The sequence below is a fragment of the Pongo abelii genome, chromosome 13 (genome assembly GCF_028885655.2).
Source record: "Pongo abelii isolate AG06213 chromosome 13, NHGRI_mPonAbe1-v2.0_pri, whole genome shotgun sequence".
Taxonomy (NCBI): domain Eukaryota; kingdom Metazoa; phylum Chordata; class Mammalia; order Primates; family Hominidae; genus Pongo; species Pongo abelii.
Window position 1 is genome coordinate 114,754,445 of NC_071998.2, and position 25,930 is coordinate 114,780,374.

At 48.0% G+C, this 25,930-nt stretch overlaps 1 protein-coding gene across 22 annotated transcripts in view; it reads right to left on the reverse strand.

Moving 5' to 3' along the window:
- Positions 1-25,930, reverse strand: part of DENND1A (DENN domain containing 1A) — a 543,986-nt gene that overhangs the window by 74,732 nt on the left and 443,324 nt on the right. For all 22 annotated transcript variants that reach the window (XR_008509988.2, XR_008509986.2, XM_063714418.1 and 19 more), the window contains 2 exons: positions 1,200-1,304; positions 755-842 (listed from right to left, as the gene is read on the reverse strand). Coding sequence is in view for 20 of the 22 variants with exons in the window: in XM_063714418.1 (XP_063570488.1) it covers positions 755-842; positions 1,200-1,304 (193 nt within the window). In the remaining 2 variants the exon portion in view is untranslated. The remainder of the gene's footprint in view (positions 1-754; positions 843-1,199; positions 1,305-25,930) is intronic.

Sequence of the window (25,930 nt, forward strand, 5' to 3'; positions counted from 1 at the left end):
CTGAGGTCAGGAGTTTGAGACCAGCCTGACCAACATGGCAAAACCCTGTCTCTACTAAAATACAAAAATTAGCTGGGTGTGGTGACACGTGCCTGTAATCCCAGCTACTCAGGAGTCTGAGGTGGGAGAATCACTTGAACCTGTCAGGCGGAGGTTGCAGCAGTGAGCCGAGATCGTGCCACTGCACCCCAGCCTGGACAACAGAGCAAGACTCTGTCTCAAAAAAAAAAAAAAAAAAAAAAAAAAAAAAGGCTTACTGCACATGGCCCCCATGCCAGGAACTGTCCTGGATGACTGCACAAACCTTTCCTCATGTACTCTGATTTAATCTCAACAGGAATCCTGTGAGGTGGGACACGGTACTTTCAGGGCATGGACAGGAACTTTAGCTAAAGAAGGGGAAATGACTCACCCAGGGTCTTGCAGCTTGTGAGGAGGCAGAGTCCTGACTTGAATCCAGGCCTCCTAACTGAATACTGCATGTGCTTCCCAGTGGACCACGCTGGCTACTACTTTAACTGGACTTTGTCTACACAGGGGAAGCAACCGACCCTAGGCTGGGGGACTTCATATGGGCCACTGTGCATTTTGTCAGAAAACGAAGAGGAATTCTTCAAACATTTCAAGGCCAAGCTTGAAATCAGTCTCTTCCTAAGCCCCAATAAAGGAAAAGCAAGTCACTGCCACTCCTTGTCAAATATGCCCTAAACGACAGCAGCCTGCAGTCCCGGAAGGAAAATGAGATGCTCCTCACCAGCGTACTCGCCCATGTTGATTTCCTCTTCAAAAACATCACTGAAACCTTCGCCAGAATTGAGAAGATCTAATCGACCATCAATAAACTATAGAAACAAAGAACAAAAGCACAACAGCTCGTACAAAGAAAAGGGGGAAAAACCATTCAGCTGGGCACCTTACTGTATCCAAGGTAGGAGTTTTCAAAAAGTAAGGTTCAACAGGCAAGTTTCTTTCTAAAATACCGGTTGCATATTTATGATAACTTGGAAAACCACACGGCAGATTTGCAAAGGGTCTGTCTGGTCAGTGACTGCTCTCTTCATCCAATCCCCCTCCCTTGAGCCTCTTTTGCCTGGGGCCTGAGTCCCATCCATGCCTGCAGCCTCAGTGCTTAGAGTGGAGACAGCTGCAGAACTCCCCGCCAGGGAGCCAGACCCAGGCCAGACCAGGGAGGGCGGCACCTGCTTGAAGAGCTGCAGCTGCGTGGCGTTCTGCAGGAACTGCCTCATGGCTCCGGAGCGGTAGTGGGACACGAAGGCTTCCTCACAGAAGGTGATCGGCTCCTCCTGGGAAGTGCAGAGGGGAGAGGTGGGTCAGTGGCATGGTGTAAGAGCCACTAGTTTTGAAATTCCTATTTGCAGAGCTTCTCCATCTGCTATTTTTTTTTTTTTTTTTCCTTTTTGAGATGGAGTCTTACTCTGTCACCCAGGCTGGAGTACAGTGGTGCCATCTCGGCTCAGTGCAACCTCTGCCTCCCAAGTTCAAGCGATTCTCCTGCCTCAGCCTCCCGGGTAGCTGGGATTACAGGTGCCCCCCACCACAAGTGGCTAATTTTTGTAGTTTTAGTAGAGATGGGGTTTCACCATGTTGGTCAGGCTGGTCTCGAACTCCTGAACTCAAGTGATCCACCCACCTTGGCCTTCCAAAGTGCTGGGATTACAGGTGTGAGACACTGTGCCTGGCCCCCATCTGCTAACTTTTCTAACCCTCTGATAGTTAGAAATAGCTAACTATTTCTAACTATCTAATATTATTATCTAATAATAGAAATATCTAACTATTTCTAACTAGCTAATAGTGAAGTAGCTATTATCAAGGAATTCATTTTCTTTTATGGATGAGGAAGCTGTTTCAGAGAGGAAGAGTCATCCCACAAAGTCACAGAGAGGTTGGAAGGCAGAGCAGGAACCAACAGTCAGATTCTACACACCATATCCCCTTCCATACACCAAGGGCTATTTAGGGAGACATGCCATCCAATGTGAAGATTTCTAAACTTTTCGCTTTTTTCACTTTCAGCAGTGGAACCCTTTATTCAGATAGGATTTTATGCAGAAGCAGCCCTGCTAGGCCAGGCGCGGTGGCTCATGCCTGTAATCCCAGCACTTTGGGAGGGATTCCAAAGTGGATCACCTGAGGTCGAGAGTTTAAGACCAGCCTGACCAACATGGAGAAACCCCGTCTCTACTGAAAATACAAAACTAGCCGGGTGTGGTGGCTCATGCCTGTAATCCCAGTTACTTAGGAAAGCTGAGGCAGGAGAATCGCTTGAACCTGGAGGCAGAGGTTGCGGTGAGCCAAGATCATGCCACTGCACTCCAGCCTAGGCAATAAGAGCAAAACTCTGTCTCAAAACAAACAAACAAAAAAAACAAAAACAAAAACCCAAAAATGAGCTGAGCCGAGTGTGTTGGCAGGTGCCTGTAAGCCCAGCTACTCAGGAGGCTGAGGAAAGAGAATCGCTTGAACCTGGGAGGCAGAGGTTGCAGTGAACTGAGATGGCGCCATTGCACTCCAGCCTGGGCAACAGAGTGAGACTCCATCTCAGAAAAAAATAAGATTTTATACAGAAGGAACCCTGTTACCTGAGTTCCATAATGCAGAGATCAGCTGCTCTGGAGGACCTGGGGGTAGAGCAGGGGTGCTGGCTGGGTTCTCCAGGCTTGGCCACCTTCTCATCCCCCCACATCCCAGGCATCTTTGCAGTCCCTAGGCCACTGGCTGTGGGACATACTTTGAAAACCATTTACACAGTGATCTTAAACAATAGCAAACTGAAATTTTAGAATAATTAAAGAATGGGGATGATCAAAAATAAAATATACCATCCAATCGATTTTGTGCTTATGCTGTTTGATAAGCAAGTTTGCTTTTACCAAACCATGTTTTATGAGTCAAGAAGATGATACCCTGAGTTAAAAAAAAAAAAAAAATCCTATCCGTATAGAGCTAACACCTCACTTTTTCTTTGAACGCGTTTGGAGTGCTTATCTACACAGACAAGTCTTTAATTTCAGCGGTGTATTCTCAATTCTGAAAGATCAGACTTTCAGATCTTGAGCTGAATTAAGGGTAACACCCCACCCCCTAGCCCTGGTAGCAAACACAGAGATGTTTGAAGCTCCACTTTTATCCTATTTTAATGAGTTGCATGAGTGTTAAATTTACTGTCGAGCTTCCGTAAGTTCTAAGAGTTCTTCCTGCTTAAATCTAGCCAATATTAACTCAGAAACTGGGCAGACTTATTGCACAAGGGCTGTGAGGATGACCCAAAAATATTAGGGTAAGGAGAATATTTATTTTTATACAGTTACACCCTACCTAATTTTACAAAGGATATGAGGCAGCTTACATGAGCATCTAAAACAACAAAGAAAAACATCAGGGCTGCCAAATACATAGATATATAAAAAGTATTTATTTGGGAAAAAAGTAGCTGGGTATGTAGGTCCTATGTGGCTTCTAAGTTAAGTTACAAAATTAGCTCTGAGCTTCCTGGCTGCTGGAGCAAGAAGGAAAACAATGCAAACTTTATTTTGTGTACGAGAAAAAAACCCCACGCTAGTTCCTTGGGAAAAATAGCTTTATGTGCCATTTATTACTTTGGCATGGGTTTACATCTTCCTTGCTCAACAGCTGAGAAACCAGCTAGTGATAACTAACAGAAGCTCAGCTAGAATTCCATTCCTGTGGCTTGGAAGTTTTGTTCTCACTCTTGGGACCAGAGCAGGGCAATTAATTCTCTCTCCAGGTGATCTCATCCATGCACACAGCATCACTCATCCACTGATGACTCCTGACAAATCCTGGCAGCTCAGACACCTTTCCGAAGCTCTATACCCATCCATCTCAACCTCCACCTGATGGCCTGCTGGCGTCTCAAACTCAAAATAGCCTAAAACTTCCAATTACTATCCCATCAAGACTGTGCCCCAAATCTATTTTTTTCTTAACTGTCATTATCCACGGTTACCCACAGTGGACCTATCAGACTTTCTAACTCCTTCCTATTTTACCTGTGAATTGTCTCACGCTCACTACCTTGGCGTAGGCCTGGACAGGCTTAAATCACGGTGGAGGTTTAACTCCACGCTCCTCTCCTGTTTCATCCCTCTTCTACTCCAGCTCTTCTGGCTAGAGTGCTTTCTAAAATGCAAATCAGACCACGTCTCTATCCTACTCAGGAACTCTGCACAGATGTTACCTTTGCATGATTATTTGACTAATGTCTCTTTTTCCCACTAGACTATATGCTTCACGTAGGCCGGAATGGTGTCTGTTTTGTTCAACATTGTGCACCTGGCAACATGTGTGGCACACACAAGGGCCCAATACGGGTGAGGAAAGGGAGAGCTCCTTAACCAGCAAACGCACCCTCCCGAAGCTGATCCTGGCTTCCTTTCCTAGAGTCCTTCTGTGTCACTTTGCCTCTGGCCTTCCACATACCTCATGCTCCAAACACATCCCATGATCAAACACCACATCCTTCCTTCCTCACCTTCTTCTTTGCTTTTGCCAGTTCTATTCCTTCTGCCTGGACAGTCCTCCTGACACATGCAGGACTCTGAGTCGCAGTCACTCATCCCTGCTTGCTGCTCCCAGTGCCATGTGCACCCCTGGGTGCTGGGATAGTCTTCACTGGTATCCCGTCTCACCAGGAGCTCGAGGGGCCAGAGGCTGAACTCATCTCTGTACGCCCCAGGAAGAGCCCAGCCCCTAATTAGAAGCTCAGGGATGCTGGTTAAAGAACCACAAAATGAGTTGAACCCTGTTTCCAGTCATAGGAGCCTCGTGGTCTCAGTGTGTCTCTGACACTGCTTGGCCTGATGGTAAAGAGGTCTCAGAGCTCGATGCCAGGCAAGTGCCACCCATGCATAGGGACTTGAGCTGCTCCAAGGAAATGCTCACTGAAGTTGCTGGCATTCACTCCCAGAGCTTTGGCTCAGGGTTGCCAGGAAGAAGTCTGCTGAGGGCCCGATACATTCAAGAGAGTTTGCAACCAGATTCGTAGATGAGGGTAGTCTGAGGCAGAATTCAGCTGCAGGAGAGCAGAAAGAATCTCACCTTTGGAGAGACATAAACATTTTGGGACTGTTGTGTGCTCACGGGAGGTGATATCCCCCGGACCAGATGTCTATGCCCTAAAAATGCAACAGGACATGGGCATGGAAGGGAAAGAGTCAGGGGAAATGTGACAAGAGGCTTTTTCTGAAAAGAGCTTAAAGAACAGCATCAGATGTGTGAATTAGACATGGGAAGAAAGTCTACCACACGGTGTAGTGTTACCAGGGTGGGGTGGGGTGGGGTGGGGGTTAAACTGTCCACAGGAGTCCAAAGAGGAAAAGGTAAATTCTCCAGGGCAGCAGGTCAGAAAACATGATAAGTGGACACTTTGGCTGGGCCTGGAAGGGTGAATAGGAGTTAGGTGAGCAAATCCTGTCTGTTCAAGGCCCAACTCTTCTATCTAAATCCTGCCGCAAGGCAGTGACGTTGTCACCCAGAACCATGCATAAAGGTCGGAATGGCACCAGGCACAGAGGGCTCTTTTCCCTGGAACAACTCACCTTGTTAGACACAGGTAATAATCATAGTTTAACTCTGTGTGAGGCACAGTGCTACGCACTTCACAACTCTTTTTAACACTCTGGAAACTTCCATGAAGTCGAAATTACACTCAAATTTTACAGAGGAATAACTGAGGTAAAGACATCTGCCCAGGTGACAGGATTCAGACATTGCAGAGTCAGGGTTAACAGCTGGTGGCCTCCCAAACCCAGGTGTGCAGCATGCATGTGGTCTACTGCAGGCCTGGCTTCTCCCTGCAGCCTCAGTCCTAACTGCTTGCCCTCAGACCTCACTGGACAGGAGAGTTCTCTTTAAAATTGGAATCCTGGCCGGGCATGATGGCTCACGTCTATAATCTCAGCACTTCGGGAGGCTGAGGCGGGCGGATCACCTGAGGTCAGGAGTTCGAGACCAGCTAGATCAACATGGCGAAACCCTGTCTCTACTAAAAATACAAAAATTAGCTGGGCGTGTTGGCACACGCCTGTAACCCCAGCTACTTGGGAGGCTGAGGCAGGAGAATCACTTGAACCCGGGAGGCGGAGGTTGCAGTCAGCCAAGATCACACCATTGCACTCCAGCCTGGGCAACAAGAGCAAAACTCCATCTCAAAAAATAAAAACAAAAAAAATAAAATTGGAACCCTTTAGGTTCTCCTGCACACAAAGCACCAGCCCTTCAGAGACAAACAGCTCCTGGGAGTAAACAAGCCGCTGTCAAGGCTCTTTCTGCCACAGGCCCAAGGCGAGGTGCCAAGCCACTCCCACCAGCTCGTCCACCTGCGTCCTGCAAGTAGAAATGGCGGCCCCCACTCCACTGTGCATGGAGAAGAGTAAGGCAAGGTGTCTCGTTATTCTCCCCTTTGTAAGAAGTGCTGATTTAGTTCTACGAGGCTGATTAAGCCCTTTGTCTTCTTAGGTGACACTCTAGGCGCTGGGGCTACTGGCTGATAGCAATGTTAATTCAGGGAATTCAGGCCGTGAGTGTTCAAGCTTAGATCACATTAGCAGAGTTTTCCAAGTACGACCTGAAGGACAGTAAAACACAGCTGCTTAACCCTGTGGAGAACTTTGTTACAAAAAGACAAGTTTTACTCCTGGATTATCTTCTTGACATATGGAATCCATTGGAAACACTATCATTAATAAGTTGAATCCTTGTTAACAGGTAAAACTGGTGATTTCAAAGGTTTTTGATACTTCCAGAAATAAATGTCTCTATCCACAGCATTGCTGATATTTTTATTGGCATAAAAATAAAATCTCTCATCAGATTTTTCAGCAAGTTTCCTTGTTCTAAAGACCCATAGAGTATTACATTCTTCCTTTATTGATTTAATTTTTATCAAAATTCTATGTGCACATTTATGAGATTCTTATGAGAAATGGAAAGAATCTCAGACCTCTTTATGGACCTTGCTTAACATTCAAAAGAGTTAATGTCGGCCAGAAGTGGTGGTTCATGCCTGTAATCCTGGCACTTTGGGAGGCTGAGGTGGGTGGATCACCTGATGTCAGGAGTTCAAGACCAGCCTGGCCAACATGGTGAAACCCCGTCTCTACAAAAATACAAAAATTAGCCAGGCATAATGGCAGGTGCCTGTAATCCCAACTACTCGGGAGGCTGAGGCAGGAGAATCATTTGAACTTGGGAGGCAGAGGTTGCAGCGAGCCCAGATCACACCATTGCACTCCAGACTGGGAGACAGAACGAGATTTCGTCTCAAAAAAAAAAAAAAAAAAAGTAAAAATAAAAAAATAAATAATAAAAAGAGCTGATGTCTGCTGGGCTTCATACCTAGGTGATGGGTTGATAGGTATAGCAAACCACCATGGCACATGTTTACCTGTGTAACAAACCTGCACATCCTGCACATGTACCCCAGAACTTAAAAACAATAAAATATAAATTAAAATTAAGAAAACGCATACTTTTGGAAGATCTGTCCACACACCCAAACATTTGTAAAGCACTTACTATGGTCTAGGCTCTGTGTTAGGGGAATGCAAACATGAATAAAATAGAGTTGGTACAAACAGTAATAACTGAATGAGGGATGAGAAGTGGATGAAAATATAGATAATGTAAGAATGGCAGAACATTATGTTCATAGCAGCTCTACTCACATCAGCCAAAAGACAGAAGCAACCCAAGGGTTCGTCTGTGGATGAACGGATAAACACAATGTGGCATATACACACATGGGAATATTATTCAGCCCTAAAAAGTAAGAGATCTGATACATGCTATAACATAAAGGAACTTTGAAGACATTACGTGAAGTGAAATAAGCCAATCACAAATAGATCAACGCTGCGTGGTTCTACTTGTATGAGGTACCTAGGGTAGTCAAACTCACAGAGACAGAAAGAATGGTGCTTGCCAGTAGCTGGGGCAGGGGGAAAGGTGAGTTTTTTAATGGGTACTGAGTTTCGGTTTCACCAGACAAAAAAAATTCTGGAGATGGAACAATGTGAATGTACTTAATGCCACTAAACTGTGCACTTAAAAATAGTTAAGATGGTAAATTTTATGTATATTTAAGGACAATCAAAATTTTTAATTAAAACTTTTTTTAACTTAAAAATAGAATAATGGAATATTTATAGCAGTAGAAGCCGGGAGATGGGTTCATTGACTTTGTATAAGTTTGAAATTTTCCATAATAAAAAGTTAAAAAGGCCGGGCACAGTGGCTCACACCTGTAATCCCAGCACTTTGGGAGGCCGAGGCAGGCGAATCGTCTGAGGTCAGGAGTTTGAGACCAGCCTGGCCAACATGACAAAAACCCATTTCTACTAAAAATACAAAAAAAAAAAAAAATTAGCCAGGCGTGGTGGTGCACACCTGTAGTCCCAGCTACTCAGCCAGCTACTCGAGAGGCTGAGGCAGGAGAATCACTTGAACCCGGGAGGCAGAGGTTGCAGTGAGCCAACATTGTGTGCCACTGCACTCCAGCCTGGGCAACAGAGCAAGACTCCGTCTCAAAAAAAAAGAAAAAAAAAACGTTAAAAAGAAAAGCTTCTGTTATCAAAGAATCCTGTCTAGTTCAGGGAGCAAATAACAACAGTACAGTGTGACAGCTAGCACACCAGAGGGCTGGTTTTTGTTTTTGATTTTTTTCTTTTTTTTGGTAGAGGAGGCATCTTTATGGAAACTTAAACTCTGTTTCTATTTGATCAATTTAGATGACACAACATGGTGGAGTGAGAATGTGTCTTGGGTGGAAAGACCTGCATTTGAACCTTGACCCTGACTGTACTAGCTATGTGCTCTTAGGTGACTAACTGGTCCCTCCTCATCTGTGACAATTATACAATGCCAACCTACTTCACACGGTTGCTTTGAAGATTGAAACAGATTATAAACAAATAGATTCTTCCACAACAGACTTTCAACAAATAACTGTTTCCCCTGAGGGTGGAGATGGGTCTTACCAGGGCTGGCAACATAATATGCAAGACCAAATATAAAATAAATATGCAGGAAAAAAATGCTGTTAAAATATAGAAGTGCCGAACTAAAATATAAACCGTTTTTCTTTTATGGTGTCTTTTTAGACCTATCATGATGCTTTTAAATGTACTATTTAATGTCATTCTAAGAAAAAATAAAAATGTAAATTATATTGGCATGAACTTTGTCATTTAGCTTGGCCTTGTGCAATGCCAGTTTTAAATGCTAACTCATATGTACAATTGTATTTTATAGCTTGTACATACATTTGTACGTTTGTATTTTGTTCTCATCAGACAGTGGAAACACTGCACAAAACTAACTCCATTGTTTTTATTTCTTTTTTTTTTTTAATTTTTTTAGAGATGGAGTCTCGCTCTGTCACCCAGGCTGGAGTGCAGTGGCGCGATTTCGGCTCACTGCAAGCTCCACCTCAGGTTCACGCCATTCTCCTGCCTCAGCCCCCTGAGTAGCTGGGACTACAGGAGCCCGCCACCACACCCGGCTAATCTTTGTATTTTTAGTAGAGATGGGGTTTCACCATGTTAGCCAGGATGGTCTCCATCTCCTGACCTCATGATCCTCTTGCCTTGGCCTCCCAAAATGCTGAGATTACAAGCATGAGCCACCGTGCCTGCCTTTTTATTTATTTATTTATTTTGAGACGGAGTCTACCTCTTTCTTCCAGGCAAGAGAGCAGCGAGGTGATCTCGGCTCACTGCAACCTCTGCCTCCTGGGTTCAAGTGATTATCCTGCCTCAGCCTCCTGAGTAGCTGGGATTACAGGCACCTGCCACCACACCTGGCTAATTTTTGCATTTTTCATAGAGATAGGTTTTCACCATGTTGGTCAGGCTGGTCTCAAACTGACCTCAAGTGATCCACCTGCCTCGGCCTCCCAAAGTGCTGGGATGACAGGTGTGAGCCACTGCACCTGGCCTATTTCACTTCTTGCTATCTGCACATTCTCTATCTATCTCCAGCTTACTGATGAGAAAGGAAAAGGAACCATGGTTGTTTTATCTTTGCCTTTCCTTCTATGTCATCATTTTCAGGATAAATGGTGGGCTAAGTACAAAGTAACATAAATAAGAAATATGATAGGTTTCCTTGGTCATTCATATTTCTTAGAACATCACAGGCTGAGTGGGGAGGAGCTCTTGAGCCCGGGAGTTTGAGACCAGCCTGGGCAACACAGAGAGACCCCGTCTAGACCCCATCTCTTAAAAAAAAAAATTAGCTGGGCATGGATAGTGGCTCAAGCCTGTCATGCCAGCTACTCAGGACACTGAGGCAGGAAGAAGTCTTAAGCCCAGGGCGTCAAGGCTGCAGTGAGCCATGATCACACCACTGCACTCCAGCCTGGGTGACAGAGCAAGACGTTGTCTCAGGAAAAAAAACCAAAAAAACAAAAACAAAACAAAACAAAAAAAACATTATTGCCTTCTTTCTGCATTTGAAGCAAGTTGTGGTTCTAATGGAAAGCGTGGCCTCTTGGGGCTGTCAGACATGGACATGTTGACTTTGTGAGCATGTAGAGTCCTGCTGAATGTCCCCACATCCTGGGTCCACTGGAATTTGGTGCTGCAGGCACTAGAAAGCTGTATGGGGTTGGGATGGCGAGGCCCCATGGAGACACATGTTCTGTGCACGTCTCCTTCGCTAATGTCCTTACTTTACTGTTCCAGGTATAAAACACCAGTTCAGGCCAGGTGCGGTGGCTCACGCCTGTAATTGCAGCACTTTGGGAGGCTGAGGTGGGCGGATCACGAGGTCAAGAGATGGAGACCATCCTGGCCAACATGGTGAAGCCCCGTCTGTACTAAAAATACAAAAAATTATCTGGGCATGGTGGCGGGCGCCTGTAATCCCAGCTACTCAGGAGGCTGAGGCAGGAGAATCACTTGAAATCAGAAGGCAGAGGTTGCAGTGAGCCGAGATCGCGCCACTGCACTCCAGCCTGGGCAACAAGAGAGAAACTCCGTCTCAAAACAAAACAAACAAAACAACCCCACACCAGTTCAAAGGTAAAAATGTTAGGAATTTCAGGACGGTGACAGCAGAGCATTAAGCCAAGCCTGGGGCCCTGTGTGACTGTACAGGTCCATGCAGGTGGGGCCAGCCTGGTTCCTGAGCATGACACTCAAGGCTCTAAGTGACCTTGTCCAGCTGCCTTTCTTGCTTATGACACCCTGTCCATCTAATTCACACACACGTCTCCTCCTGCAGAGGTTCTGGGCTGTCCACCACACCCTGAGCATTTTGTGCACTCTCACTCCTGGCTGCCTTCTTCATGGTACTTCCTTGGGGAAACCTTACTTGAATCATTCAGATGAAGAGGACCTCATTTCCCCCTCAATGTCTGCACCAACCACCACCTGTGTCCAGGTGGACTGTCCCCAGCACACTGCAAGTTCCTAGAAGGCAGGCTCTGATTCATGGTCACTCTGAGAAGTGGCAGATTGGGGGGTTCCAGTCTCAGCTCTGCTCCTTGCTGCTCTTGGTGCCACCTGGGGAAGTGACTACACCTCTTACATCCTCATTCTTATCACATGTAATGTGGGTAGAGCTACCTGCCATCGGGGACTGCTGGGGGATTAAGCAGGGATGAATGAGATGGTGGAGGTTCACAGTTCTCATCCTTGGCTATGCACCAGAATTACCTGGGTTATTTTAATCCCCAATGCCAGAGTCACAGATTTTGAAATTCCCCAACTGACTCCAGTGCAGCTAAGGCGGACAACCCCTGGTACAGGTGAAAGTGACCGGCACAGAGCCTGGACCCACTTGACAGTCCTTTTTAAAAACTGAAGAATAAAGCAAGCTGGGGAATTTGGCCCTATTTCTCACCAGCAGTCCCATCTCAGTTGCACTGTGTTTAAATGCCTCCAAATTCCCTGCTGGGGCGTCAGCATCCCTCTCAGAGCTGGGAGGAGAACGTTGTGGTGGTCTGATGGCTTCTTCTTACAGGGTGAGCTGTGGCAGCTGCCAAGGAGCCAGGGTGAGGTCCCGGCCAACACGGAAAAGGCTAGTGTGGTGTCTGGCCTAAAGAATGCCAAGACCTTGTTTACCAGAAGGCTGAGAGAGTGGGGCCAGCAGGCTTAGATGACAATGACTTCAGGTTAGCCAGACACTGGCGTGAGTGTGCGGAGAAGGCAGCTAATGTCTGCTGAGCTCCTGTTTGGGACCAGATGACCTCCATCCTTCACTCACCAAATCCTCACCAGAAGGGAGATCTTCTGAAATGATTTCTACTTCATGGATAAGGAAGGGATGCCCATACAGGTGAAGCACATGAGCCCTAAGGTCCCAGGGCTCATGGTCTAATGACCCCGGAGCCCACACACACTCCTTCCCCACCCTCAGAGGGCCTGGGTTACCAGGGATCCCAGGACCATCAGGTGGACTTGGGAAGGTGGGTCACTGCATGGCTATAGTCAGATGACTCTGGCTGGGCTGGGTGGGGACATGCCACATTTTGGGGTGACAGGACCAAGGCAGCTTTCTGAACCATTTGCACGGCGGCCGAGGCACGTCAGAAACAGACTCCCAGTCTGGGCCCCTGTCACTATAACAAGCCCTAAACAAAGAATCAATGTCTCATCGTGAAGCCAGCTCACTGTTCAGATGATTTAAGTTAGGGGAAATGTGGGTGTCAGCCCAGAGCTACTCTGATGATTTGTAGGGGCAGGCATGGCCGGGCTGCCAGTATTTGCCCATTCTGGCTGGCCGCTCTGGTATTGACAGAAGCCCCCACATGCGCTTGCTAGATTACAGTAAAGACATTCAAATCACAGGCGTGTCGGCCCACGCCTCGGCTCCTCTGTGCCAGCAGCCCCTTCCTTCTGCATTAACCGAGACAAACAGGGAGAAGTCAGGAAATTCTGATTAGCGCAGGAACGGAGATGAGCTGGGAGGCCTGTGGAAGCTGAGGAGACACAATGAAGGTGGTCTTCATGCATACTAGCGTAAGATTTTCTTTCCATAAGAAATGCAGATGGGAATCAGCTCTAAGAGGAAAGCAGGTGCAGTGATTAAAACAGCTACCGCTTGCTGAGCCCTAAACCAGCACTGGGTGGTTTTACATGCATTAGCTCACTTACTCCTCAGCATCGCGTGAGGTAGGTGGGATGATGATCTCCATTTTACAGATAAGGAAATCAAGGCTCTGAAACGGGACGTCACTTGCCTGAGGGTGAAGAACTGGGCAATGACAGGGCCAGAGTTTGAAATGAAGTCTGTCTGGCCCTGGGGCTCATGCAGCACCATATTATTTATGTTTGATTAAGAGAGGTAATCACAAGATTGTATTTGACATATCAATGGCCACTCAGGGCTGCTCTAGTAGCAATTCAAACAGGGATTCTAAGGTGATGTTGAACAGAAAGGGCTTTGGAGAAATGAAGTGGGTTTTGGCTGCACTCTATGCCTGCTGTAGCCATCTCGGCCCTTGGAGCCTCTGTTTCTTACAGATACAATGGAGGCCATAGCTATGTCATGCTCTACGCATTCAACCCCATTACATAGGGTAAGTCCACAGCGCAGCGGTGGCGCAAGGTGAGAGCTGACATGAGCGAGACGGTGACGACCCCTGTGCTACCGCAGAGCTACAGCTCTCTCCCTAGCACAGAAACCAAATGGGGGCCCACAGAAATCTCAACCTCAAACACCTGCTGGCTCAACCACGTGGCCAGCGCAGGGCTTGCCTCACTCTCACTGGGGGCCAGATTCCTGGTTTCAGCACAATGACACTTGCATCCAAAGTCCCAAGAAAGGAAGCGCCAAGCTGACTAGAGATTTCCATTTCCCTAGTGAGGAGAACACGGTTTGAGGGAGTGCACTGGAGAGAGGACAGGTGTCAGGGACCTGATAGGCCCCTAGAGCAACAGAAATCTACCTGAAATGCAATCAGCAGCAGAACCAACGTTAGTTGCAGCAATGGGAATATGAGACTCACGGATCTCAAGGTAAAAAAGGACATGGTGATTAAAGAGAAGAGGCACAAATTCGTCTCTACAAATGAAAAGCCCTAACCCCCTAACTGAGGAGACAGGCCCCCCTGAAGGTGTGCTGCCCACCCATCGCTTGGTGACACAGTCCTCTGGGGGGTGCTCTGTGGCACCGTCCACACGATTAATTGTCACACTTATTTATTAGCCCATGACTCCCTTATTTATTATCACTCCTCCTCCGAACGTCACTCATCCAGGGCTGAGTCTCTGGTGTTGAAACGGGCCTGGTACACAGGAGACTTCGGTAGGAAGTTTCTAGTCGTGAGCACGTGGCAGCATCAGGAAGTGGAAAGAGCACCAGGGGAGTCAAATGCCTGACTTGGTCTGGATTCCTTTTCCTTACCTAGGCCTCAGTTTCTTCCTCTGTAAAATGGGAAGCTTGGAAAGTCTGCAAGGTGCTTTCTAATGTTAATGTGTTGTTCCTAGATATAGAAAGGGCTTTTCTTTACGAGGTCTGCCACAACCTCTCACAGAGAAATGTGTCACGATGCACAGTGCTTGATGTAGAGTCGGGAACAGTGAAAGACACTGCATGGGAATGCAGGCTCTGCCACTTAACATGTCTGGAACGTGGGGCAAGTCCCTAACCCCTCAGAGACCACCTTCTCATCTGCCGAATGGGGGAGCTACTTCCTACTTCACAGGGCTGTGTGGGGATTGACAATCGAGGCATGGAAAGTGCCTAGTTGGGGGCTTGACTCTTACTGCAGGGGCTAAGAAAGGATCTGTTTTCCACCCCAAATTAGGACGGTTTCCTGCCCAAAGCACATGGCAAGTGATTCTACTCAAGCAGCCCTGTTTCAGTGCATGTGACACGTGCTACCTGTGTAGGACACGCGACAGGGCAGTGGAGGCGAGACCGCAATGTACAGCAAGAAAAAAAGGAGCCTCCACAAAGCTGCCTGCTAGGGCTGGGATGCCGCAGGACATGGCAACTCTCTGTGGCTGCACGTTGACTTCTCGTAAGAACCCTACAAAGACAGGCTCTTGAGCCTCATCTTACAGAGGAAGGAGCTGTGACTTGCCCAAGACCACAGAGCTGAAGAACCATAGTTGCACTTGAAGTCAGTTCTCTGACCCCAAAGCCCAGCCTCCTCCTACGACACCCCTGAGCTCTGAGCACGCTCAGTTACCCAAACATAGTTTTTCCCCTGGGCTTCTGGGAAACCCAAGGTATGTCAGACGATTTTCTACACGAAAATGTCCTTTTCCATGTTCTGCAGCTGCAGTCCCAGACCGAGGAATCCAGAATCTCTGGATGGGGATTCTGTACCGCCCAGGGGCTCTGAAGAAATGGGGAAGCAAGTGAATTTCCCTGAGCTCAGTTTCCTCAGCTATAAATTGGGGAAACTACCTACTTCATATTGTGAGGTTTAAGGTGATATGGTGTGTGTCAAGCTGCCCGTACTGTGGAGCACACAGCAGGTGCTCAGGGAAGATCAACGTCCTTTGTGGCTCTTTTGAGATGCCCTTTGCGAGCTGGGCATCATGTCTTGGATGGGGCCTTCTGTACCTGTCATTCCACAAACATGTGTGACTGAGGTGACTCTGTCCAGGTGAGGTGGGGTCCAAGAAAGGCCACTGGGGGAGGGGGAGGCATAAAAACCAAGGACCAGGAAGAAGCAGGTGCTCCCTAACTGGGAAGCAGGTGGAGGGCCTGGTGGGGCAGCCAGCCGGGGGTTTGCAGTGAGGAGCTGTGTCACTGGGGCTGGCAGGCACATCATGGACAGGGTGAGCGAGGGAGTTGCTGATTCCCCTCTTCCTCATTTGGGGGTATCTTCCCTGAGAGCCAGAGATCTGAGATGTGGTGGGTGCCAGACCCTCAAAATACACACAAATAAAGAGCTCCTCAGCATGTCCGGTACACCCCGCCCAGCCCTGAACAGTGCCTCGAGTGTCCAGGGCAGGACTGCATCGAGGGAAACACACCCAGGAGGCTTCATTCACTCAGGGCCCCTTGTTCCCCTCAGGCAGCCACTGAGTTGCTCCCGTTTCCCTGGCTTCCAGTGCCTGCAGAAGCAAGCAGAGTATGGAGTTGGGGAGAAGCCCCCCAAGGCGCGACCCCGCCCACCCCGCCCACCCGCGGCTCCTCATTCCCCAAACTTCCTGCATTCCCATAACACGGGGCCGGCCACGGGTCTCCAGGTGGGCCTGTAAGTCTCCTGCCTTTGTGTGTGCTGGGCCCTCTGTGGGGAGGCCACTCAGGCTGGGGAGTCCCCTTTGCCCTTCACCCTTGGAGGATTAACCCAGGGCGAGCTGCCCTGGGATGCTTCCTCCCCGCCCGGGGCTGGGTCAGTGTCCCTCCTCTGGGCTCTGCAGCCCTCCGCTCACCTCTGCTGTAGCATTTATTGCCATGCATTACATTGCCTGGCTGCCCGTCAGTTCCTTACTAGATGGTGACCTCCTCAGGGGCAGGCCGTGTCTGACTCGCCTCTGCACCTCCAGCTTCTAGCCCCATGCCTGGGTCAGGGCAAGCGCTCTGACGCTTGTTGCATGAATTATTCTACTGCAAATCAGGCAACAGGAACATTTCTGAAGAAGAGGCACACAGGGTGGCGAGCCAGACAGGCTGACTGAGGATGTGAGGAGGAGGGGTGCAGGGAGGGATGGAAAAGAGAGAATGTACGTGTGTGCTGGGAGAGGCAGGGGAGGGTGGAGGGAGACAGGGAACACCGTTTAATTAGACCACATGTGCAGAGCAGCATCTGGCTCCAAGCGCAGCCGTTTACACCGCTCCTGGAGTTGTCGTGGAGACAACCACATGACCAGCCTGGAGCCGAGACTCAGGGGCAGCAATCCAGATGCACCCCTAACATATTCTGACAGAGAGCAGATGGGCAGCTATTTGCAGGGCCAAAAAATGCCAGCTCCGCTCCTCTCCAGACCTGCGTGCCCTCACTGATCATTTTCATCTTGTAAAGTCATTCTTATCTGCCCTAGAACCACCCGTTCCTCTTGTGTAGGAAGCAGTATGAGGGCTGCTATTTTTGTAGTTCTCTGACCACCACAACTTCCGGCCTGTTCCTCTGGGGAGATGTCACCACCTATAATGAGGGGGTCCTCCAGGGCCAGGCTCCCCTGCTGGCTTCCCATCCCAGTCTCTTTCTCCACTAAAAGCGCCTAAATCTCCGTTTAGGCCCCATCTAACAGATCCAGGCCTTGGAGCAACACTGCACCCAGTATAGGGAGGACGCGGGCTTCAGTGGCTGAGCTTCTGCTCTGCTGGTACCGGCCATGAGTTTGCACTCAGCCTCTCCAAGCTCAGTTTTCCGCTCTGTAAAATGGGGTAACATTTACTTTCTTTTTTTTTTTGAGATGGAGTCTCGCTCTGTCGCCCAGGCTGGAGTACAATGGTGTAATCTTGGCTGACTGCAACCTTTGCCTCCTGGGTTCAAGTAATTCTCCTGCCTCAGCCTCCTGAGTAGCTGGGATTACAGGCATGCACCACCATGCCCAGCTAATTTTTGTATTTTTAGTAGAGACGTGGTTTCACAATGTTAGTCAGGTTGGTCTCGAATTCCTGACATCAGGTGATCCACCCGCCTCGGCCTCCCAAAGTGTTGGGATTACAAGCGTGAGCCACCATGCCCGGCCTGTAACATTTACTTTCACAGCATTATTTTCAGGATCAAATAATTACGGAAGAACCCTGACAATTATAAAACTCTCTATAAACATCAGCTGTTATTACTCTGGCAGTTTTTGACTGGGATAAAAATTTTAAAGCAAAAAGTTTAAAATTTTAAGCAAAAATTTTTAAGCAAAAAGCTCAAATATTTTAGGCAAAAGGCTCATGCAGAGCAGTAGGAAAATGAGAAAATCCTAGGGTCTATATAAAGTGATGTTTTATTACCCACATGTATGGCAAATGTCTCTCATTAATGCCTTTGATAAGGTGGGAAACTGTGGTGTTGGAGGATCAGGCTGGGTTTGAATTCTGGCTGTTAAGCTTAATAGCAGAGTGATGGTGAGCAAGTGACTTCAAACTCTCTAGAGCCTTGGTTTCTTCCTCTGTAAAATGGGAATCATTGTTCTTAGCTCCCATGAGCTTATTCCAGTTGTGAGAAGTAACTGCGGCAATGTATGTAAACTGCCTAGCATATACCTTCACCCCGTTCCTTTAATGGAATCAAAAAAGGCTGAGGCTGAAGAAGAGGACAGTGAAAAGCATGGGTTCAGCCAGCCTAGGTTAGAATCTCACTTGCTCACTGCATGACCTTGGGGAGGCACTCCTCTTTTCCGAGCCTCAGTTTCCTATTCTGGGAAAGCAGGATAAAAATAGGACCTACTTTGTCACACTGCTGTGTGGGTTTTTTTTTTTTTTGAGACAGAGTCTTGCTCTGTTGCCCAGGTGGAGTGCAGTGGCCCAATCTCAGCTCACTGCAGCCTCCACCTCCTGGGTTCAAGTGATTCTCCTGCCTCAGCCTCCTGAGTAGCTGGAATTACAGGCGCCCGCCAACACACTCGGCTAATTTTTGTATTTTTAGTAGAGACAGGGTTTTGCCATGTTGGCCAAGCCGGCCTCGAACTCCTGGCCTCAAGTGATCCACCCACCTCGGCCTCCCAAAGTGCTGGGATTACAGGCATGAGCCACTGCACCTGGCCTGTTGTGCGGTTTAAAAGAAACAACGAACATAAGTAAGTTATTAATAGCATCCGATAAATGGTTATTATGATCCCCCTCTCCCTTACTGAAGAAATCCTCAACCACTTCAGGAAAAATCATACCTTTTCTGCAGGTCTAGCCTGGGGTAGATGCCACACTGTGTCGAGGGAGACAGTTGCATTTTTAGTGTTTGGAAAGAAAAGCAAAGTGTGGACACCCACTGAAGCGCGGGCTGCTCCGAATGCACGTTGGCACCCCATCCGAGGTCCCCTGGCCTGCTGCCTGAGTGGTCCAGGTGTAGGCAGAGGCTTATTTATAAAGCACTGTGGGGGTTCCCGCTGCTGCACACTCGCCTGCCATCGCAGGTGTGGGGAAGGCCTGGCTAAAAATATTGCTAACGTGGGCTTCATGTCGCCCGGCAGAGACTAATGATTGTTTTAAGTAAATATTAATTATAAGAGTTGCCCAGATAGAATGCCAGAGTGGCATGCATACTCCTCCATATACGTATGTAGGTGAGGTGATCATCTGGGGAGACAGCTTCTTATACACCTCCTTCAGGGAGTTTAAATGTTTGGGTGGGCTGGGCATGGTGGCTCATGCCTGGAATCCCAGCACTTTGGGAGGCCAAGGCGGGCAGATCACTTGAGGTCAGGAGTTCAAGACCAGCCTGGCCAATATGGTGAAACCCTGTCCCCTACTAGAAGTACAAAAATTAGCTGGGCGTGGTGGTGTCCTCCTGTAATCCCAGCTACTTGGGAGGCTGAGGCAGAAGAATTGCTTGAACTTGGGAGGTGGAGGCTACAGTGAGCTGAGATCGCATGATTGTACTACAGCCTGGGGACAGAGAGGGACCACATCTCAAAAAAAAAAATGTTCGGGAGATTCCTGGTTACAATATTTGGTAAGTGTCTTAATATTGAGATACAGGGATTTCCTTATATGAGAGATGATCTTCTCCAGCTGATAAAGGGGTCATGATGGTGTGGAGAACCCAGATTTGGTTTAAGGCCCAGCAGGCTGGGCTGACTGATCTTGGGCAAGTGTCTACCCAAGAGCCTGGATGTGGGCGTCTCCAGCCTTCCATGGTGTTCTAGTTCTAGTACTTCCTAGCTGCGTTGGGCAAGTGTCTACCCAAGAGCGTGGATGTGGGAGTCTCCAGCCTTCCATGGTGTTCTAGTTCTAGTACTTCCTAGCTGCGTTGGGCAAGTGTCTACCCAAGAGCGTGGATGTGGGAGTCTCCAGCCTTCCATGGTGTTCTAGTTCTAGTACTTCCTAGCTGCGTCTTCCTGAGCATGCTCCTTCCCTGTGAGTTTCAGCTTCAGCACCTGTGTTTTGGAACCCAACATTTGTTGGTCACCTGATCAGTGGTTCCTACAGCCAGCAGCACATGGAGATTCCCCTAGGAGGTTCTTTTCAATGTCCGTTCCTGGGCCATGGGTTAGACCTTTACAAAGTTGCTCAGATGATTCTAATGCATTTGGGAACCAGGTGTGGGAGGCAGTAGTGGTGGTGGTCTAGTAGTACAAGGGTAACAGACACTTGTATGCTCTTACCATGTGCCAGGTACCTTTCTAGGTGTTTTACATGTATTCACTCATTTAATTCTCATAACTACCCATGAGTTAGATATTGTTGCTGTCTCCACTTTACAATTGGGAAACTGAGCCACATAACTTCTCTAGAGTCACATGGGCAGGATTTAAACCGAGGTGGTCATGCTTGGTTCCGTGCCTGACCCAGACGGTAGCACAAGAGGGTGGTGGCTCTACTTCTCTTCCTCATGGCTGCATCCCCAATGCCCCAGACAGAACCTTCCAGGGTAGGTGGTCAATATGTCAATGAAACCATTAGGCCCCTTGGCACAGGCTCTATCTTACTACATCCCAAGGAAGCTAGTCTCACTACTCTCCATTTTCAGATGAAGAAACTGAGGGCAGGGTATTCCATGAGCAGCTGAAGGTCATTTCAATAGTGAGTGAAGAGACTGGAATTTGAGGCCAAGCTTGGCTTGCTCCTTTATCTCCTGCTGCAACCTAATGGGACGTGAGAGCAAACTCCTGCTCCAGAAGATGGGTGTAGATTAAATGTGCCAGGTACAGTGGCTCACGCCTGTGATCCCAGTGCGTTGGGAGGCCAAGGCAGGATTGCTTGGGGCCAAGGCGGGAGAATCGCTTTAGGCCAGGAGTTTGAGACCAGCCTGGGCAACAGAGTGAGATCCCATCTCTACAAAAAAAATTTTTTTTATTAGCTGGGTGTGATGGCATGCCCCTGTAGTTCCAGCTACTTGGGAGGCTGAGGCAGGGGATCACTTGAGCCCGGGAGGTTGAGGCTGCAGTGAGCTGTGATCATGCCACTGCACTCCACCAGCCTGGGTGAAAGAACATGGACACAGTGAGGGGAAAAACATGCTCTGGGGGGCCTGTCGGGGGAGGGTGGTGGCTGGGGTATAGCATTAGGGAAAAGAGCGAATGCATGCTGGGCTTAATACCTAGGTGATGGGTTGAAAGGTGCAGCAAACCACCATGGCATATGTTTACCTATGTAACAAACACATCCTGTACATGCACCGTGGAACTTAAAAAAAAATAATTAAAAAAAAAGATTAAATGAACACGAGTGCCTCCCCCTCCCCCCAGCCCCTTTTAAATGAAATTGCTTTCCAAATCCTGCTCAGGGACTGCCTCAGTTTCTCCCAAGGTTGTTAACTTCAAAGGCAAGGGTGCTCAATGGTATTTGTTGATAGAACGTGAACACATGAATTGAGACGATGGCTCCATGTGGTTCTTGGAAAAGTGCAAGTTCTCAGAGGGGTCTGTTCATCCCTGGGCTCTTCACTGGGACATGTGGAAAATACCAGTCCTAGGCAAGGCCAAGGCATTTGCTGGTCAGGGCCCCAGATTCTGAGTTTCTAGAACCTGGATTTATGATCTCCTAATCCCCGTGTCCCTTCTGAGACAGGCAATGCCGAGAAAAGAGGGTTGGGACTGCATCTGGACAAGTAGGACCTGACACGGACTGAACCCAGATAACCAAACTCAACTGTGCTCTGCAGAAATCCACCGTGAGAATCCCAACCTCCCTTGTTCCAGTCACATTACTAAGTCTTCAAAAGGCTTTTGGAGGTTGTTAGGGGAATAAGCGTCCAGGGGATGGGGCCAAAGTCTGTGCCTGGGGGCACCACGGTAGCTGTCACTCCCAGCCATTTCCCTGCCCGAGGCTAGCCTGTGAAATAAGAGCAGTCTGGTTCCTGGGAAATGGTGGCCCTTCCCAACACTGGCTAGCAGGTGTCTCATTTTGGGAAGACTGAATTGACATGAGTTTCCCTCCCTCCTTTCCAATAACCAAAATAGCAGTGAACATTTACTGAGTGCCTGCTACTCACGTTCAAACAGTATTTACTCTAGTTACTGATAGACATGCTGAATGGTTTACGGGAAAGTGTACTGATGTCTGTGACTTACTCAGAAATGCAAGAAAAATGAGATGCATTGATAGATGCATAGATGGACAGATATGGGAAAAAGGAAGTCTAGTAAAATGTTAATGGTACAACCTAGATGGTAGGTATGCAGGTATTCACCATAAAATTCTTTCCACTTTTCTGTATGTTTGTAAATTTTTATAATAAAATGTTGGGGAAAGACCCACAAGGGGACATGAAGAGCCAGAACCTCAAGGGATGCGAGTGGTAGCTGACTGTTATTCCACAACTGACACCAAATGAGACTTTGTGTTAATCCAGTTTACTGCTGACGCAGTGACAGGGAGGTATTAAAAGTGAGTGATAAATGAAAACCAAACTATTTATTGTACACCTACTACAGGCTAGGCACTGCTTAAGCACTAGAATGGTAATGAATAAACCAGCCAAGGTCTCTCCTCTCAGAGAGGGTGGGGAGGTCACATAAACAAGCAAATAAATATGTGACAGGCATGGTAAGGCATCTACCATCTTTTCACAGATCTGGAAATAATGCTCTGAAAAGCCAGGCGACTTGCCCAAGTCCACATGACAAGCAGCTGGGGCCAGGTTCACATGAGACATGTCTGAGTCTAAAATCTGGGTTCTTTTCTCTGTCACCTGCCACCTTTCAAAAGGTCACCAACATGATCGCCTCTCATTTGCTCTTGATGAGAGGAGCTACAAGGAAACTGACATCCCAGGATTATTCCTGAACTCCATTATAGCCATGCTTTTCAGCCCTGCTTCTCATCAGACTGAGTCTTAGAACGCTGGGAAATGGATGGCTGCTGTTGAAATTCTTTTCAGTTGGGAAACCTTTCAGCTTTTCAGGTGGCTTCCCAATCACTACCTCATTTAACCTGCACACAGCCCTGAAAGACAGCCTGGAATTCCTGTAGTTTTCAGCCCATTTGACCTGTGAGGCCTGAAGTGACAGGTTGTTTGCCCAGCCCTCTGCTCCCCTCTGTCCCGGGGCTACTGAAACATGTAGGGACTGGTTAGTTGGGTGGAAAGAGAAGTGGCCCCAAGACAGCATCTGGATGCCAGAGTTTTGACTAGATAGTGCCATGCCTTTCCCTGTCTGCCAACTTGGCCTGTCTGCCCACTTGGCCTGTCTGCCCCTGCAGGGCCTCAAACGCCTTTTGCCAAAACCCCTCTACAAGGATCGAACGAATCTTCCACTTGCTCTGGTGGTATTACACATTGGGAGCCTCTTGCTTCTCGCTTCCTTTAGACGCTAACTGCAGGGTGATTTGTGGTTCTGGCCAGGGGACTGTCAAAAGACCATTCCAAGAAACTCAGAAAAGAGCTTTCATTTAGTTATGATGAATGGGGAAGGCAAATGTCAGCTGAATTCATTTAACTAGCAACATATTCCCTAGTGTCAGGGCAGACTCCCCCGCCCAAGTAGGAACTGATAATCTGAGGTACTCATGAACAAGGTTGTTTTGGGAGAAATACAAAATAACAGACCTTCTGCCGATGGGCTATTTTACTTTCTAAATGTTCTTATCCCCTGAGCCCTCCATCTGACTCTGTGAGGGTTCCCAGGCCTCCCCATCTTCTGCCTGGACAGCGGCAATTGCCTCCTCCCAGGGCCCCTGCTTCCAGACTCTCTCCATCCAACCCTGTGTCTCAACACTCCCGAGAGACCGCCTCAAGGCACCACTCTGGACATGTGATCACGCCACACCTGCGGAAGCCCTGCACTGCCCTTGTGAGAGGGATCAAGGCTCTTCTTAGCTTAGCATGCCAGCCCCCCAAGGCCCCTCCAGCCACACCTCTTGACATTAGCCCTGCAAACCAGAAGTCTCAATCATTGCTACAGGCCTGGAGCCTCCCATACGCTGTGCTTTCAAACCTCCATGCTTTTGCTCACGGTATTCCCTCTGCTTAGAATAGAATGCCTCTTCCTCCATTCTTTGTTAGGCTAACATCTCCTCATTTTACAAGCCATGCTCAGGTGCCATAGTTCCAGGAAGCTGTCCCTGCCCCCGTAGCCATCCCTCTTGGGGTCTTCCTCTGGGGTCTTGGGGTCTTCCTCTGGGGTCCCACAGCACTCTAAGCTTACCTCTATCCTATTAAATAAAAGTCACCTGCCTATCCGCCAGCCTCCCTCTTGAGGATGTGAACTCTCTACAGATAGGGAGGGAACTGTCTCATGACCTTACCAAGCATACAGCCTGGCACACAATGGCACACTGAACACACGTGTGTCGAATGAATGAATACGCTGCACTCTTGTATGGGAGTGAGTCCCATGAAATGAAGCTGCTTTCTGAAAAGTAAAAGAATACCAAGATAGTTTCAAACAGACATACACTGTCCCAGAATTCTTCCCGAAGCAGACGGCGTCACAGCAAGGCTGCAATTATAGACATGCGCACACATTGTTTAAAAAAATTCATAGAATGCACTTCACACTGACTTTTTTTTTCTTATTGGAAACCTGTTTACAATCTTGTCCACTGTCAGTCTTAAATGTCACTTTTCAGAAAGCTGGCTGCTGCCAGCAGAAATTTATTTTCAACTTGAATCACAGCATGTTCATGCAGAGAAGCGCCTCTTTTGAATCTCCAAATTGGAGGGAATTCAGGGAAGAGAAAGTGAGGTGATTAGAATCTGCAGAGGCCGACTCAGGAAGAAAAATTATGAGGCTAAAATATGCATGTGTGAGCTAAACAGCAGCTATTAGTTGGTGGAGGTGGCAATGGTGGGGATGGCAACTACCTAGAAACCTACCAGGATGGTGAGGCCGCATAGCAACACGTGGAAACAAGGAAGGGGGAGCGGGAGGAAGAAACAGTGAGGGAAGCCCAGGCACCAGGAAGGACGCGTGCATTTACAGACAGCCCTCCTGTGCCAGGTGCTGCTGAAGAGGCCATCCTTCACTCAGCCTTTGCCCAGCAGCTATCATTATTCCTATTTTAAAGGTGAAGAAACTGAGGTTCTGAGAGATTAAGAAACCCAAATAAGGAATGGTGGGGTCAGGTCCTACCAGCCACCTGCTATCAGCTAGTCACTAAGTAGAGGTCTGCAGTAGGCATCATTGCCCCTGCTATTTACAGGTGGGGTGATCAGGGAAGACTTCCTGGAGGGGGAACACTTGAGCTGAATTTGATTATGCTTCTTTATGCCTATTCAGAAAAGGGGTGTCAGCTTTTAGAAAAGTTGTAATTCAATATGCATAATGTCTTTTTTTTTTTTTTTTTTTTTTTTTTTTTTGAGACAGAGACTTGCTCTGTTGCCCAGGCTGGAGTGCAGTGGTGTGATCTCTGCTCACTGCAACCTCTGCCTTCCAGGTTCAGGTAATTCTCATGCCTCAGCTACCTGAGTGGCTGGGATTGTAGGTGTGTGCCACCATGTCTGGCTTTTTTTTTTTTTTTTTTTTGTATTTTTAGTAGAGATGGAGTTTGGCCATGTTGGTTAGGCTGGTCTCGAACTCCCGGCCCCAAGTGATCCACCCGCCTCGGCCTCTCAAAGTGCTGAGATTATGGCGTGAGCGTCGGTGCTCAGCCTTTTTTCTTTTTCAGACAGAGTCTCACTCTGTCACCCAGGCTGGAGCGCAGTGGCGTGATCTTGGTTCACTGCAACCTCTGCCTCCCAGGTTCAAGTGATTCTTGTGCCTCAGCCTCCCAAGTAGCTGGGATTACAGGTGTGCACCACCATGAATGGCTAATTTTTGTATTTTTAGTAGAGACAGGGTTTTGCGATGTTGGCCAGGCTGGTCTTGAACTCCTAGCCTCAAGTGATCTGCCTACCTCAGACTCCCAAAGTGTTGGGATTACAGGCGTGAGCCACCGCACC